Source organism: Camelina sativa, chromosome 8 (assembly GCF_000633955.1).
Source record: "Camelina sativa cultivar DH55 chromosome 8, Cs, whole genome shotgun sequence".
NCBI classification, from domain to species: domain Eukaryota; kingdom Viridiplantae; phylum Streptophyta; class Magnoliopsida; order Brassicales; family Brassicaceae; genus Camelina; species Camelina sativa.
Window position 1 is genome coordinate 7,648,539 of NC_025692.1, and position 15,795 is coordinate 7,664,333.

The following is a 15,795-nucleotide window of genomic DNA, read 5'->3' on the forward strand; positions in this document are numbered from 1 at the left end:
CCTCCCTCCCTCCCTCCTCCTCCTTCTCAATCATTTGCTTCTTCTCTCACTGTTAAGTAAAAATATTATAATACTAAGAGAGAAGAACAACCCCAGATCGCTAACCAAACCATGTCTATTAACAACAACAACAACAACAACGGAGTTATGATCTCCTCATCATCAAACGGATCAGCATCTCTAATCGAACAGCAACAACAGTCTTCTTCAGTCGTGGTGAAGAAACCACCTGCGAAAGATCGACACAGCAAAGTCGATGGAAGAGGGAGAAGGATCCGTATGCCTATTATATGCGCAGCTCGTGTTTTCCAGCTAACAAGAGAGCTTGGTCACAAATCAGATGGTCAAACTATTGAATGGTTACTTCGTCAAGCTGAGCCTTCTATTATAGCTGCGACAGGAACTGGTACAACTCCTGCTAGTTTCTCTACTGCTTCTGTCTCAATCCGTGGATCCAACAATTCTACTCCTTTGTCTTCCTCTCTTCTTGATCATAAACCCACCACTTTACTTGGCTCTTCTTCGCCGTTTATACTTGGAAAACGTGTCAGAGCTGATGAGGATAGTCATAATCACAATAATAATAATAATAGTTCCGGTGGTAAAGATGAGAGCTTTACGACGACAACACCAGCTGGGTTCTGGGCTGTTCCGGCGAGGCCAGATTTTGGACAAGTTTGGAGCTTTACAGGAGGAGGAGCTCCAGTACAAGAGATGTTTTTACAACAACAACATCATCAGCAACCTTTGTTTGTTCATCATCATCAGCAACAACAACAACAAGCTGCAATGGGTGAAGCTTCAGCTGCTAGAGTTGGGAATTATCTTCCGGGTCATCTTAATTTGCTTGCTTCTTTATCCGGTGGATCTCCTGGGTCGGGTCGAAGAGATGAAGATCCACGTTAATGGTGTTTGTTTAACTAGTTAAGCCCCTTTTAGTAGGTTTCGAGGGCTAATTTGGTATATTAAATATTTATTTATCTTATTCGTCATTTGTTCGTTGTGTGTGTTCTTGGAGATTGATTTGATTTCAGAATCTTCCTCAAGTGATTTGAGAGTATCGTTTAGCCTTAAGTATTGTTTTTTTGATTAGGGTTAAATTAGGGTTTAAGATGTTTTTTTTTTTTTTTTGGGAGGAAGATTACTTTTGTTTAGAAAGAAGGGAAAATTTCAGAAACCGCGGAGGTTTCTTTTTGTCCTTTTATTTGTTGTTGTTGTTGTTGTTGTGTCTGGTTCGTTTTCCGGCGAAACAGAGCCGTCGTTAAAATTCCAGATATATTATGTGTTTGGTGCTAATTTGTGTAATGATGTGTTTACAGATGTGGTGAAGCATTTGGCGTAAGCTGTTAAACCACAGTTTATATATTTTTAATAAATGTTTCGACTTCATTATTGTTCCTTCTTTTCTCTGCATTTATTTTGCTGGACTAAAGCATTTTTTATGTGAGTGTGATTGTTTCGTTGAAATCGAACTAGATGATGATGAATTTTAAGTGAACCATTTTATAATCCATGTTATGTGTTGTGGATTTTGAGAGGTTTTTTTTTGTTTTTTCTTTGGGTTTCGCGTCTTGATTTAAATGCGAGAACAGAGGATAATAATAATAATAAAAAAGACAAACCAGTTGTGTCTGAAAAAAAAAATGAAAAGACAAATTAACCAGTTGTGTCTGAAATTCTGAATTCTTCAATTTTGTTGCCTTTTTTGTGCCTTTTGAAAGTTTGGTTTGTCACGTTAGTCAGAGAAAGATTAATTCACTGTTAAAACCATATGTGAATGTGACTTCAAATGTATATACATCACCAGACGATTAGCTTTATGTTTATTTTGATTTTTTTGGCAAAAAAAAAAAAAAACTGTATGTATTGTAAATCGTAATAGTGGGTTTTAACTGAAATAGTAAACTTATGCAAAACATATATAAGCCCTGAACTGAAATAGTAAACTTATGCAAAACATATATAAACTCAAAGTAAAGATAATGATGACTAATGCGGTAGATCATTATTTAGTTTAGTGGTTTCATATTCTCGATCCTAGCTATATCTGCTGAGTAATGTATTAAATTCAGAATTTATTTATTATTACAATTATATTTGATGAAAAATTTGTCAACGTGATTAGATAGGTTTCTAGACTATTTAGGTCGCACTAACCAATCAAAGAATCAAACAGATTTCGCCATCAAAAAAAATAATCCATTAATGGAAAGATGTTAACAAAAAGTTGGTGTTTTGTTATTTCTTTAATTAGTAGTACTACTAATCAACACTAATGCAAATAATAATGAGGTGGGGATCTTAGTGATCATGGACTCGTATAAAAAAAAAAAAAACATCCGTACCTTTTTATTGTCGAATCATCTAAATGACCCCGACCCCAACCCCAATAATTGATGATATGGTCCCATTTCTTTGATCTTTTCTACCCGAAAAATTATTTTTATAGGTTGGCATATAAATTCGTATCCGAGTATTAATATTTCTCATATACATATATGGCATTTTGGACCGACACATGTAAGTAAATAGCCTCTCATTCACCTCACTCTACCAGCTCTACTAGTGTCGTGTTTTAAATGTTCAACTGTCAAATACTTTCCTGTGAATATTTACTTTTCAGAAAATTTGATGTCTAAACTCTAAACACACATTAGTGTCACAATTTGATTTATGAATCCGATATCATATTAAAAAAAATGTGGCAAGAAATATTATCAAGATATATAGTTTGTTCATTTTCAACTAAGAAACACATTTTACATCTTATTTGTTTAGTTACTAATGTAAAACTATGCAACTAATTAATTATTTCAAATGGTTACATTTGTTGTTTGGTTGTAAATAATAATCTGTATGGAAGTTTCAAATTTGATGTATATGATTGTTAATTGTTTTTCTTTTTCTATTTGCTAAATGAAAATACTGTACAAGTTTGAAAAAAGAAGTTAAACTAGAATTTAAGTAGTTAAAATTAGGGGTGAGCAAAATATCCGATTCAAAAATTAGGCTATCCAAAGTTTCCAGATATGGTTTTGGGTAATTTGAAAATTTATTATAGCTTTAACATTTTTAGTTATTTTTGTGGATTCAAATATCCCTTTATATTGTTAGATCTGGTTTCAAATTAGATGTTTCATGAATCTGGATCTGAATGTCTCAAAATTCAAGGATATAATCTACATATCCTTAATTAATATTATGCAGTTTTGGATTTTGTTGTGAGCTATGGTAGTTTTATTTTCAAATTATCTGTGTAAAATTTTTATCATAATAAATTTTATTTAATATATTTTATCTATATCATCCCTAAGAAATTTGAACAATAAAAGTTTTGGTAAATCCATTGATTAACCGAAATTATACATTAATCTTTTTTTTTTCTTGTGTGTAAAAGAAAATCTCTATTTGTCTTCCCCAATTTTTTTTCTTAGAAATTATGATGTTATCAAAAAATTATATTAAATTTTAATCAGTGAATATTTATAATTTTGTATTGAATTAAAATGAATCAGGATAGAACACATACTAATATTTTCTTTAAACATATAAGGCCTCGAAAAATGTTAGAAACGGCTAAAATGGGTCTATATGGGCCTTAATACTTCACTGACTCCACTTAACGGGCCACCACACTTTGTTCGTCGTCTCCAAGCTTTTGACAAACAAAATAGAGTTTCAGCGATTTTGCAGACGCGACTGTGAGAAAGAGAAAGAGAGAAAGAGAAATGGCGTCGTCATCATCGAGAGGAGAGATGGAGAAGATGGGAATCGATCAGCTGAAAGCTTTGAAGGAACAAGCGGATCTGGAAGTGAATCTTCTTCAGGACAGTCTCAACAACATCCGTACAGCCACCGTTCGTCTCGATTCCGCCGCCGCCGCTCTCAACGATCTCTCTCTTCGACCTCAAGGTTTTTCTATTTCGCATCTACTTCTTTCAGTATTGATTATTTTTCTTTCAGCGTTGGATGATTTTGAAATTAAAAAAAAAAATTGAAAATTTTGTAGGTAAGAAGATGCTTGTACCACTCACGGCTTCACTCTACGTGCCTGGGACACTTGATGAAGCTGATAAGGTTCTAGTTGATATTGGCACTGGTTACTTCATTGAGGTAATGCAACCACACGATAAGAACTGGATTATGATGACTTTGTTTTATTTGGCTCGTTCCTAGTGTAGCTCAAGTGTTTTTTTTTTTTTTTTGTGTTTTTGCATTTTTGTAGAAAACTATGGATGATGGAAAAGACTATTGTCAGAGGAAGATCAACTTGCTCAAATCCAACTTTGACCAACTTTTTGAGGTGAATTTTCACTCTCTTGGCAACTTTCAAATGCTTGATTTGGTGTTTAGATTGATCCTGAGGTGGAAATTGAAAAAAAAGGCCTACACTTTACTCTCATACGGCTTATAGAGTTTGCCTTAGAAGTTAAGAGCTGTAATTTTACAGAAGAATGACACCGTTCTCAGTAACCTTTACAAAATTGTGAAATGGGTGATATAGAGTTAAAATAAATAAAGTCTGATTCTATTACGAGGGGTTAAGCTCCTGACTCTTTCAGTGACTGATGATTTATTGTAGAAAATATAGTTGAGGGCTGTAAGTTTTATGGCTGCTAAGGAATACAGTAAACATAATCAAGAAGCCCTTTGGTTGGTCATTTCCTGCACATTGTCAAGTAGAGCACCCCCTTGAGCCATACATGCATATATAATATACACTAAGTAGAGTCTCCACTTAACTCCGCATTTAATTCAATGCTATGATCTCTCCTTCCATTTGCTTTCATACTATTGACATCAATCTTGCAGCACTGCCAAATTGTTTCAGTACTCTTTTATTTGAGAACCTATGTTTACATCTATAGCTTACCCGAGACTTAGTTGTTAACTTCAAGAATATTGTTCGTTCAATGCAGGTCGCAGCCAAAAAGAAAAGTGTGGCAGATGAAGCCGGGATGGTCTTGCAGGCCAAAGTTAAACAGTTATCAGCTGCAACCACGTCATGAAAATTCTTCTTATCTAGTTCTTTTACTATTGACACCTATCTTGAGATTGATAATGTTTTTGTCCAATCATTTATGTTATGATTTTGATGATCTCAATCGGTTTGTGTTTTATGTGCTAGAAGAACCTGTGCTGTAATTTTTGAGAAAACAATAGTGAATTGACAAAAAAGTGTTTCTGGTTATTTCTCATAAACCGAGAGAAAAGGGACAAAAAACCATGATGTCATTGTTGGGGAAGAAGGAAACAACTGAATCAGTGAAACTAAATACAACTTTGTTTTGTCGTTTTAAGAAAAGAACCCTCCTCTGGGTATTGCTCTTCGAGTTTATCATCTGTGATCAGCACCAATTGCTTCATGGATTGACTTGAAGCCATCCCTTTCTAAGCAACTCACTAGTTCCTCCTATTGCAACATAAAGACATGAATATTAGTACCAATCTGACCTCAAGGTCCTCAACATGCAGAGTTAGTTGTGCTTACAACAAAGAGAGATGTTTTTGATACCAAAAGCTTCAAGAATTTGGTCTAATACGAGTTTTTACATTGTAAAATTGGCTTTTAGAAATTTTCTATGCTTATTAAACTATCCTAGTTGAAAAAAAACAGATCGGTCTTTATGGGAAAGGAATACCTTTATTTGTGGGATGAGGGCAGGTCCTCCATACGCGAATCCAGTGTACAGCTGAACAAGAGTAGCTCCGGCTCTTATTTTCTTGTAAGCATCTTCACCACTGAAAACACAAAAAATCATTTCTTTTGTTCTCACAACTAGAGCATCTGAAGACTGAAGTATGTTCAAAGAGGTTTACCTACTAACCCCGCCACAGCCTATCAATGGAATCTTTCCCTAAGGAAGTGACCATGAAAAAAATCCACAAACCCCTAATCAGAAATGTTTTTAATTCCTCAGTCACTACTGGATCATCATTTTTTTTGGCAAAAAACTTACTCGTGTCAAAGTGTACATCTCTCTCAACATGTTGGTGGAGAGAGTAAAGAGCGGTTTCCCGCTCAAACCACCTGCTTCTGTTGCCACAGGGTTGTTGGTTACAGGATCTGGCCTTGAGACTGTTGTATTCGATATGATCTACAGGAGAGACAAAGATAGTATTATCATCATCAAAAACATTCTGATTTTCAGCATAGCGTGACTTTTGAACGCTTTTGCTACACTACGCTAAACAGCTTGAAGGCTTCACTAATCGACACTGATGAAACGGAAGTTAGTTCATATGAAAAGATAACGTACCAGCCCATCCAAATGGAGAGCGAGAGCCACCTACACAAACCAATACAACGTTGTAAGAGCCATTAACTTGGAAACTGTAGAATGTGTTTTCGTTTTTTGTAAAACGAACCGCTGCAATATCTTCAAGCTCTCCTCGGGAAAGATCAGGAGCAATCTTTACGAGAAGAGGAGGAGGACCTTCATCACCCCATTGCATCTCATCTCGAGCAGCTTGAACCTTCTTAACAAGGTCCTTCAACTGTTTTCTTCCCTGAAGCATGCGCAGCCCTGCAGTGTTGGGTGATGAAACATTGATCACCTGAAGAGAAATGGAAATTAGGAACAGAGAATTCTATGGGAGATTAGATCAAAATGAATGCTCGATATATCACAATAAGAAGTTTGTACCAAGTAATCAGCATACTGTGATAAGTTATGAACTCCTTGGACATAGTCAGCAGCAGCATCCTCACTCGTCTTGTTCTTTCCAAGGTTGACACCAAGAATACCAGGTCCAGATTTTCCCCCTGGTTTCACTTCTTCGCCTGGAGATGACGAAGTGCCTGATGTTTCCGCCAACATTCTTTTTCCATGTTGAGCACCCAACCGCTTTGCAACAACAACAATCCCTTCGCTGTTAAATCCACACCTATTGATAATTGCTCTGGAGGGGCGAGAACACAAGTCTTTTAGTTGTAACTCTTGCTTCTTCGATCATTAAAGGTAAGTAAACAAGAACGGATTAGAGATTCTCACCCATCTTGGCTTAATCTGAAGATGCGTGGTTTCGGGTTGCCTTCTTGTGGAACAGGAGTTACAGACCCTACCTCAACAAAACCAAATCCCATTCCTAGCAACCCCTCTGTAGCCTCAGCGTTTTTGTCAAATCCAGCAGCAAGACCAATTGGGTTTGAGAATTTTCTTCCCCAAACTTCAAGTCCCAAGATTGCTGGATCAGGCCTCTTTTCTCTAGGTACCCACCCTCGAGCTGCAGCAGAAACAGCCAGCTTATGCGCAAACTCAGCATCCAGAAGAGCAAAGAAAGGGTTTACAACCTTTGTTGCGTTGAATAGCCAACCACTGTCCAACACACAAGATAAGCAAAAGGTAAAAAACCCAAAGTGATTACCCCAAGATAACTACAAGGTAGCTTGAGCAATGTTAACAAACACAAGATTACAATAGACATAAGATATGTAACGTTTCAGGGCACTTATTTAAGCAAGTACCAGAAGGTTGCTTCATCTGCAGTACTCACATAAGCTCCTCCAGCTATGGCCAGACCAATGGTAGCTCCTGTCAATATCCTTCCCTAAAAAATTTCAAAGTTAAACACTTTGCAGTAAAATGAACTAGCATCACTGATCTTGCTCTACTACACAAGATAAAGTGCTATGTTCAGATCAAAACAAGAACTGGAAGATTACGATTCTAAAGCACCTAGCTTCATCTAAACTAAATTCCTGAGGCGCATAAGATTCCAATATGATACGAGTAAAGCAAAAATCCATCAAAGGTACTTACTTTCTTGGAAAAGTGAGGAACTTTAGGTGCAGAGGAAGCTCCAGGAACCGAAGAACAGTTACGGGTCGCTCCAAGAGGATTCGAGGAGACCCTTCTGAACAAAAACTCTCTCGCCCATTTCGCCGAAGATGTCGCAGCCCTTCCGGCCATTGATTAAGATGATTCAATCGACAGTGGAATCAAACGGAATTAAAAGGTAGCTTTGAAATCTATATGAAGAGGGGTTTTAGCCTTTCAGCTCACGGCTTGATAGAGAAATATACGCTTTTTGTTCGTTCGGTTACAATGTGGATCGTCAGTATTTGCTAAAACCCTTTTGCTTCAGGGTTGATCTTTCCGGTTCGATTTACCGGTTTAATGTAGTTAACCGGAGTGAACTCTTCTAGGTTTTTGGGTTTTTAGCATTAACCGGAGTGAACCAAATAGATTGATAAGCCCAGGAGTGAAGAAGCTCTCTCTCTGTGTTTGACGCGGAAGTGAGATTTTAACGACGACAGTGGGAAGGAACAATGAGTTCTTGTGTTGTGACGACAAGCTGTTTCTGTACAATTCCAGATTCTATTATACGTTTGAAATCCTCCAAGCTCGTCAATCTGGTTCGATTTCCTTCTTTTTTCCTTATGATACATTGAAATTATTGTGGTTCTGTTTTACATGAATTTGTCTCTTTGAATCACTAAAGCTCTCAAATTTCGTTTTTTTGTTTGTGTGTCACTGTTTAGAGTAACCAGCAGAGGAGATGCTCTCTTAGGTCTCGAGGTGGTTTAAAGGTTGAAGCTTACTATGGTCTAAAGACACCTCCTTATCCACTTGTAAGTGCAAATAAAGCCTTAGAAATCCTCCTTACTTTGGTTGTTGCATCCGGATTCCAAGTGTAGTATCTATGTCCTGCTTCTGTAATTTATTTGCTGTTCTCGACTTAGCACAAAATTATGGGAAGTTGGTTAGTTGGGGTGAATTGTTTGGTGAGCTTAGGGCAAAATTGTATCTTGATCTGTGTATGTCTCTTGCAAAGTAGATGGGTCTTGATCTTTGGGATATGCCAAACAGCCAAAGAAATGATTTTGTTGAGGTTTTTAATCAAAGAAATGTTATGTGAATAGGATGCTTTGGAACCTTATATGAGTCGAAGAACACTAGAAGTGCATTGGGGTAAGCATCATCGAGGTTATGTGGACAATCTGAATAAACAGTTAGGGAAAGATGATAGACTTTATGGATACACAATGGAAGAGCTTATCAAGGTGACATACAACAATGGGAATCCTTTGCCCGAGTTCAACAACGCTGCGCAGGTACTTACTTTCTAACTTGTTTTTACATCGCTAGAGGCACACACTAATTTGGGAGGATTGATGATGTTCTTTGTTTAGGTGTATAACCATGATTTCTTTTGGGAGTCGATGCAACCTGGTGGTGGAGACATGCCTCAAAAGGGTGTTCTTGAACAGATTGACAAAGATTTCGGTTCTTTCACAAATTTCAGAGAAAAATTCACTAATGCAGCTCTTAGTCAGTTTGGTTCCGGCTGGGTCTGGCTCGTCTGTGAGTAAACTCTACTAGCTTTTCACTTGTTATTAGTCAACCGGACTCAGAAAATGGAAAATCTTGATTCTTTTTTTTTTCCTCTTGGAACTTCAGTGAAGAGGGAAGAGAGAAGACTTGAGGTAGTCAAAACCTCAAACGCAATCAACCCACTCGTGTGGGACGATATTGTAAGTAGATTCTCTTGTGAAATTTCTTTCATAAACTTGATGTTGCCTCTTTAATCACATCTCTTTTGTTGTTACAGCCTATCATCAGCTTAGATGTGTGGGAGGTAAACTATCTCATCTCTTCTCTCATACTCTCGAAAAAAAAACTTCAGAAACAAACAAAAAATGAATCTTCTAACATCCTTTGTTTTCTTATCTTACTTCGCAGCACTCTTATTATCTTGACTACAAGGTAAAACTAGCTTTGCTATATTGATGGTTTCTGTTTCTTTTTCTTTGTTGGAAAGGCTAAATTTGTGTTTGTTTTTTAATCGGTTGCTAGAACGACAGGGCTAGGTATATAAACACTTTTCTGAACAACTTGGTGTCGTGGAACGCAGCCATGAGTAGGATGGCCCGTGCAGAGGCGTTTGTGAATCTTGGTGAACCCAACATCCCAATCGCTTAAGCTACAAAACTCTTTTTGAGAGTCCATGTGAAAGCAAAGAAAAAACAACTCCTTCAAAACTTGGGCAGTCTCATTTTTGCAAACAGAGGTCCCAAGTTTCCCAACCAACAAAACAACTAGCTGGTCTCTCATGTGTAATTTAGCGTTAGTTTTTGACTTTTTTTTGCCTTTGAGAGACTCTTCTTAGCTTTAAGATCAATGAAAATGTATGGCCACGTGAGTCGCACGTGACTAAAAGAGTATTTGTTTCTCCTAAAAGGTTTCTTTCTTCTTCTCCTCAAAATATAATAAGATTGACAAAAGGTATAAACTTTCTTCTTCCTTAACTTCAAACGTCCACGCGATCATCTCTTTGGCTCTCCTTCAGCATTGGGTACCAAATCTCTCTCGCTGAAGCTCTCGATTTCGATTGTGTTACTTGTCTATACTCCTCGTCTCCTAAGGTTCTGTTCATTTCATTGTCTCTGTTTTTTTTTCTACAGTTGATTATTTCGCTAGGATTCTTGCTCGTTGATAAAATGCGTGAATTAAAAAAAAAGGGAACCCTTTTCTGGAGATAAGCAAATTTCAAGCCAAGTGTTTGAGAAAAATTCTCTACCCATTAAATTCGAGTGCCAGGAATATACAAAGACAAACCTAACTGTATATTTGACCATTGATCCTTGTGTGAATCTTGCAATGCGATTGTTTTGTTTTGTTTGTGGTTTGTGTAAATTATCAATCAATGTTTATGTTTATGTCAGATAATTCAGTGTCCCATGAATACTGTAGTTTTTAGTACTCACTTTACATTTCAATGCTTTGCTAAATGTGTTTGGATCAAGACTATATCTTATCTTTCCTTGGGAAACTTTAATATTTCCTGATGCCAGAAACTTGTTCATCTTTTAGGTTTATGCTGTTACTGTGTTACATAAATTGAGTGATTGGAAACTTCAGGTTTAAGAATCTTCAGTTTAATTGACTTCTCTCTTCTCGGTGTAATTCTTTTGTAGGTGGTTATGCAGTTCTTGGATCCCCTCGGGTTTGTTATCGAGAACCGGCTTCCATTACTTATACACTATGCATCCGCCTCGTTCTCAGGTCTGTAGTTACTCTTTTAACGGATTAGCATAAGAGAATTGCTTAAAGAGGAGAGAAAAATCACTCCATTGGTTTATTATAATGACAGAGATCTTCAGTGACACTAGCATCAGACAGTTATCTCAGATGCTACTCTCACTAATCTTTTTCCACACATCTGAATACATTCTAGCCGTTGCCATTCACGGACCATCAAATGTAACTCTTAGCTCGCTTTTGATCAGCAAGCATTACGCTTTAGCAATGCTTGTGTCACTGCTCGAGTACCTAACCGAGATTACCTTCTTCCCGGGGATGAAACAACACTGGTGGGTCAGCAACTTTGGACTCGTAATGATCATCGTCGGAGAAATCATCAGGAAAGCAGCGATAATAACAGCGAGAGAATCGTTTACACACCTGATAAAGATTAGCCACGAAGAGCATCACAGGCTTGTGACTCACGGTGTGTATAGACTAATGAGGCATCCAAGTTACTGCGGGTTTCTCATCTGGTCGGTTGGGACACAAGTTATGCTCTGTAATCCTATTTCAACGGTTATGTTCATGGTTGTCGTGTGGCGGTTTTTTGCTCAGAGGATATCCTACGAGGAGCATTTTCTGAAGCAGTTTTTTGGAGTTGAGTATATAGAGTATGCTGAGAATGTTGCTTCTGGTGTTCCATTTGTGAAGTGAAAGCTTGAACATATGGCTTTGCCATTTTGGTTTATTTACTTAGAGCTACAACAACACAATGTGTACCCCAATGTTTTTGACTTTTGTTGTATTGTTAAGGAAAGGATAAAGATTTGGGAATGTGCAAACCCTCTCAGCTAAAGAGAAGGTCTTTGACGTGGATATGAAATATACCACAGCTTTAACTGTTGACACCTGTCACCGGTGATGTTTAGCTCCGGCGAAGAGTTTCGGAGAGAGCAAGTTTGGTTTTTTAAGGGGGTTTTGAGAAGTAGAGTGAGAGACCATGTTATGCGGAGGCTCTCGTGCCTTCGTGCATTGTTGGGATCACCGTCATCCGCCTACGCTCGGTGCTGAGGTTTTTGGGCAGTCTTCTTCATTCGTGCTCAGACCTTATTCGGCTAAATTGCAGCAGCGGATGAAGTCTTTGTCTAGGTCTCACTGCAAAAATCCCAGTTCCTCACTCTTGTTTCAGGTTTTTGAATCTTTTCACACTTTTGATTGTTTGACGTGAGATATCCTGATTAGTGCATAGCTGAGAATTGGGTTCTTGGGGGTTCAAAGACTAATTGGAGCGCTATGTACTAATTGTTGTTCAACTCAAAATTTCAAAATTTGGAGTCTTTGCTAAAGTATCTGTCTATTTCTTCTTTCCGAAGCCAGGGAGACGATGCTCCTGAGCTTCTAGTTGAAGGGCCTTCGCCAGTTGCAGGTATCGTTTGCTTGCCTATTTCATCTGACTTCAAGTTCCCATTAGCAGTTCATCTGGTTTCTCTGGCGCCATGATTTGAAATTTGTGGAAGATATCAAGATATTGGGCCGCTATATTAGATGTTTACTGTTGCTTAAGTTTTCCACCGAGTCTCTTAGCTTGGTAATTACTGTTTTGTGTTGCCTTCATCATGGCCTTGTCTTTTGTTTTGACGAAACAAAATCATATTTGCAGGAGGCATTGTTGCTCTAGGGAAGTTTGATGCGCTGCATATAGGTCATCGAGAGCTTGCAATTCAAGCTGCAAGAATCGGTACTCCATATCTATTGTCTTTTGTTGGAATGGCAAAAGTACTTGGTTGGAAACCTAGGTAACGTCTTCTCTCTTTAGCTTTCTCCTTCCACCTTACCAATTAACCTAGCTTCCTATCTATCAAAGTTAGTTGTCACAGTCTCTTCTCTGCTAATAAAGTTTGCTTTTATACCTTCTTTGATGGTAACTAATGAGCAGGGCACCAATAGTAGCCAAATGCGATAGAAAACGGGTCCTTTCCTCTTGGGCATCATACTGTGAGAACATAGCACCAGTAGAGTTTGAGATTGAATTTGCCAGCGTTCGACATCTTAACCCACAACAATTTGTCGAGAAGTTGTCAAGAGAGCTCAGAGTCTGCGGAGTTGTGGCAGGTGAATACCAAACAAGTATCTCAACAGTTCCCTCCTTTCTCCTAAAATTCTTACTCTAAAAACAATTGTATTTCCACAGGCGAAAATTACCGGTTTGGATATAGAGCTTCCGGTGACGCTTCTGAACTTGTGAGGTTATGCAAACAGTATGGTATCAGCGCTTACATCATTAACTCTGTAATGGATAAGAACCAAGTCCCTGGAAATGAAGACACAGAGGACGACTCAAAGTCAAAAGAAAGAAGGCAAGTATCGTCCACACGAGTCCGTCAAGCTCTTGCTTCAGGAGATGTGAGGTATGTAACAGAGCTCCTCGGCAGACCACACAGGGTTATCTCAAGGGTGAAAACACAAGATATAACCATCAAAGGAAGGAAGATCTCACTTCAGACATCGTCCCTGCTGAATATACCACCTGGGAATGGAGTTTACGAAGCATGCTCACTTATAGTTGGTGATAAGCAACCAATTTCGTGCAAGGTTGTTGTTGATTCATCGAACCTCGATATAGAAACAGAGGATGTAGAAGAAGTACGTTTCCGTAACTCATATGATGGGTCTTAAGAGTTTCTACTCTTAGGGATTGAGTTCGGTTGATTCACAACATTGATAAGCATCACATTTCCCATTTTAAGATTGAGTTAACGGTGTACAAAGATTTTAACTTTGACACCATTTGTAGCAATTACGTTGCGGTAACGACTTAAAAGAGTTCCAAATTTTGAAAGAGTTGGGAAGGATATACTCTTTTGGTTTATTATTAAAACCAGTGTTAATATGACTGAATTTGAAAGCGACAAGGTGATGAGAAGGTGGAAGAAGACAAGCCAGCAAAAGTGGGAAGACAATTAAATGTCTCTCTCTCTATCTCAAAGTCGTTGTCTTTCGTTGTTGAGTGTCTCTTACTGACCAAACAGAAGATAAACAAACAGCCATTAGAAGTGCTCTCAATGATAAGACGCATCTCCTTGTACCAAATGCCAAAATACCTGAATTGCCCATCCACCAAACATTGGAATCATTTCAGAAATGAGGGATCTTTGCGTCATTTTCACAATATCTGGTGTTGCTTTCCTTGTACCACACGATCAGTATGGCTCATCTAATGCCCATTTAACCAGCCAGAGAAGAAGAAGAAGACGAAGATTGTAACTGAAGAGAGAGGTTAAGTTAGGGGCTTTTCATTTCGTAGTGGTCCTAATCCCAAATTCGAAATCTTTTTTTACTGATTTTGATCTCTCCGGTCATGTCGTCTGTATGTGTTAACGAATCACTAACCGACGACGAGCTGAGATGGGTATTGTCAAGGCTTGACAGTGAAAAAGACAAGGAAGTGTTTGGTTTGGTCTGCAAGAGGTGGCTAAATCTGCAGAGCACCGACAGGAAGAAGCTGGCGGCTCGTGCTGGTCCACATATGCTCCGCCGTCTTGCCTCTAGGTTCACTCAAATCGTCGAATTGGACTTGTCTCAGTCAATCTCTAGGTCTTTTTATCCAGGTGTCACTGATTCTGACCTCGCTGTTATCTCTGATGGATTCAAGTGTCTCAGAGTTCTTAATCTCCACAACTGTAAAGGTATCTACTTTTTGGGGTTAAACAACAACAACAACAAAAAAAAAAAAGATTCTTTTTTTCTTTTTATCTCTTTGGGTTCCATTTCTGATTCGATTAAACTTTAACTGGAAAAATTGGTTATAGATGGTTAAGATGTAGCTGCTATGGTTTTTATAAGACAGTTTCAGGTGTTTGATTTGATCTCTGGTGTTAGATCTGGTTTTGTCCCTTTGTGTCTGATTTTTGCTCCAATCCATTAGCTTTTAAGGGGTTGTAGTTTAGAGAGCGTTTTAGGAGAGGAAGTATGACGTGGAATGATTATATTTCTATGATTGAGTTCTTCTTTGGTTCATTCTATTTTAGATATGAATGTTCCTCAGCACCAATGGTTCTGTCTGAATTTACCAAGGTCTTGTTGGAACAGGTATTACAGATACTGGATTGGCCTCAATTGGAAGGTGTCTATCTTTACTGCAGTTTTTGGATGTATCCTACTGCAGAAAGCTCTCAGATAAAGGACTATCAGCTGTTGCAGAAGGCTGCCATGATCTAAGGGCATTGCATCTAGCGGGTTGTCGTTTCATCACCGACGAATCGCTGAAATCACTCTCTGAGAGATGCCGTGAGCTAGAAGCTCTCGGGCTACAAGGCTGCGCCAATATCACTGATTCAGGCCTTGCTGATCTTGTGAAGGGATGCAGAAAGATTAAATCTTTGGACATCAATAAATGCAGCAATGTCGGAGACGCTGGTGTTTCCAGCGTGGCTAAAGCTTGTGCATCTTCCCTCAAGACGCTCAAATTGCTAGACTGTTACAAAGTCGGGAACGAGTCTATATTGTCCCTGGCGCAGTCTTGCAAGAACCTGGAAACTCTGATAATCGGTGGATGCAGAGACATCTCTGACGAATCTATCATGTTACTGGCAGAATCTTGCAAAGATAGTCTCAAGAATTTGAGGATGGATTGGTGCTTGAATATTTCTGACTCTTCCCTTAGCTGCATTCTGAAGAAGTGCAAGAACTTGGAGGCTCTAGATATAGGTTGCTGTGAAGAGATCACTGACGTTGCTTTCAGGGATTTGGGGAGCGACGATGTTTTGGGGTTGAAGGTTTTAAAGGTGAGCAACTGCACAAAGATCACAGTAACAGGGATAAGCAA

The 15,795-nt window shown here is 38.4% G+C and overlaps 6 protein-coding genes and 1 pseudogene across 6 annotated transcripts in view; 6 read left to right on the plus strand and 1 right to left on the minus strand.

Moving 5' to 3' along the window:
* Positions 8–1,398, plus strand: LOC104706628 (transcription factor TCP7-like). Its single transcript, XM_010422826.2, has one exon. It carries the CDS (start codon positions 112–114, stop codon positions 904–906), a length of 795 nt encoding a protein of 264 aa, XP_010421128.1. The 5' UTR covers positions 8–111; the 3' UTR covers positions 907–1,398.
* On the plus strand, positions 3,659–5,191 carry LOC104706630 (probable prefoldin subunit 5). The gene is made up of 4 exons (XM_010422828.2): positions 3,659–3,912; positions 4,010–4,113; positions 4,226–4,303; positions 4,920–5,191. Exons 1-4 carry the CDS (start codon positions 3,729–3,731, stop codon positions 5,007–5,009), a joined length of 456 nt encoding a protein of 151 aa, XP_010421130.1. The 5' UTR covers positions 3,659–3,728; the 3' UTR covers positions 5,010–5,191.
* LOC104706629 (dihydroorotate dehydrogenase (quinone), mitochondrial) lies at positions 5,168–8,050 on the minus strand. Its single transcript, XM_010422827.1, has 10 exons — positions 7,764–8,050; positions 7,469–7,551; positions 6,996–7,319; positions 6,648–6,903; positions 6,370–6,558; positions 6,261–6,290; positions 5,961–6,098; positions 5,821–5,858; positions 5,643–5,742; positions 5,168–5,413 (listed from the first exon to the last, which is right to left on the minus strand). Exons 1-10 carry the CDS (start codon positions 7,911–7,913, stop codon positions 5,339–5,341), a joined length of 1,383 nt encoding a protein of 460 aa, XP_010421129.1. The 5' UTR covers positions 7,914–8,050; the 3' UTR covers positions 5,168–5,338.
* Positions 8,184–10,168, plus strand: LOC104706631 (superoxide dismutase [Fe] 3, chloroplastic-like). The gene is made up of 8 exons (XM_010422829.2): positions 8,184–8,359; positions 8,486–8,575; positions 8,867–9,058; positions 9,137–9,308; positions 9,405–9,478; positions 9,556–9,582; positions 9,687–9,710; positions 9,801–10,168. The coding sequence occupies exons 1-8, from the start codon at positions 8,273–8,275 to the stop codon at positions 9,924–9,926; spliced, it is 792 nt and encodes a 263-aa protein (XP_010421131.1). The 5' UTR covers positions 8,184–8,272; the 3' UTR covers positions 9,927–10,168.
* On the plus strand, positions 10,254–11,699 carry LOC104706633 (protein-S-isoprenylcysteine O-methyltransferase A). The gene is made up of 3 exons (XM_010422830.2): positions 10,254–10,369; positions 10,922–11,009; positions 11,098–11,699. Exons 2-3 carry the CDS (start codon positions 10,928–10,930, stop codon positions 11,682–11,684), a joined length of 669 nt encoding a protein of 222 aa, XP_010421132.1. The 5' UTR covers positions 10,254–10,369; positions 10,922–10,927; the 3' UTR covers positions 11,685–11,699.
* On the plus strand, positions 11,952–13,839 carry LOC104706632 (annotated as a pseudogene).
* Positions 14,020–15,795, plus strand: part of LOC104709310 (F-box/LRR-repeat protein 2-like) — a 4,799-nt gene continuing 3,023 nt past the window's right edge. Inside the window, exons 1-2 of the mRNA XM_010425948.2 lie at positions 14,020–14,656; positions 15,060–15,791. Of these exons, the coding sequence (XP_010424250.1) occupies positions 14,329–14,656; positions 15,060–15,791 (1,060 nt within the window). The 5' untranslated portion in view covers positions 14,020–14,328. The remainder of the gene's footprint in view (positions 14,657–15,059; positions 15,792–15,795) is intronic.

What these genes read in the sequence shown, in the direction of transcription:
- LOC104706630 (XM_010422828.2), top strand. Translation starts at nt 3,729, where the DNA reads ATGGCGTCGTCATCATCGAGAGGAGAGATGGAGAAGATGGGAATCGAT. An exon ending in TCTCTCTCTTCGACCTCAAG is followed by an intron (nt 3,913 to 4,009) that starts GTTTTTCTATTT and finishes AAAATTTTGTAG; the next exon opens with GTAAGAAGATGCTTGTACCA. An exon ending in ACTTTGACCAACTTTTTGAG is followed by an intron (nt 4,304 to 4,919) that starts GTGAATTTTCAC and finishes CGTTCAATGCAG; the next exon opens with GTCGCAGCCAAAAAGAAAAG.
- LOC104706633 (XM_010422830.2), top strand. Translation starts at nt 10,928, where the DNA reads ATGCAGTTCTTGGATCCCCTCGGGTTTGTTATCGAGAACCGGCTTCCA. An exon ending in TGCATCCGCCTCGTTCTCAG is followed by an intron (nt 11,010 to 11,097) that starts GTCTGTAGTTAC and finishes TTATAATGACAG; the next exon opens with AGATCTTCAGTGACACTAGC.
- LOC104706629 (XM_010422827.1), bottom strand. Translation starts at nt 7,913, where the DNA reads ATGGCCGGAAGGGCTGCGACATCTTCGGCGAAATGGGCGAGAGAGTTT. An exon ending in CTCTCCATTTGGATGGGCTG is followed by an intron (nt 6,099 to 6,260) that starts GTACGTTATCTT and finishes TCTCTCCTGTAG; the next exon opens with ATCATATCGAATACAACAGT. An exon ending in CCCTCATCCCACAAATAAAG is followed by an intron (nt 5,414 to 5,642) that starts GTATTCCTTTCC and finishes ATGTTGCAATAG; the next exon opens with GAGGAACTAGTGAGTTGCTT.
- LOC104706628 (XM_010422826.2), top strand. Translation starts at nt 112, where the DNA reads ATGTCTATTAACAACAACAACAACAACAACGGAGTTATGATCTCCTCA.
- LOC104706631 (XM_010422829.2), top strand. Translation starts at nt 8,273, where the DNA reads ATGAGTTCTTGTGTTGTGACGACAAGCTGTTTCTGTACAATTCCAGAT. An exon ending in AGACACCTCCTTATCCACTT is followed by an intron (nt 8,576 to 8,866) that starts GTAAGTGCAAAT and finishes TTATGTGAATAG; the next exon opens with GATGCTTTGGAACCTTATAT. An exon ending in AGTTCAACAACGCTGCGCAG is followed by an intron (nt 9,059 to 9,136) that starts GTACTTACTTTC and finishes TTCTTTGTTTAG; the next exon opens with GTGTATAACCATGATTTCTT.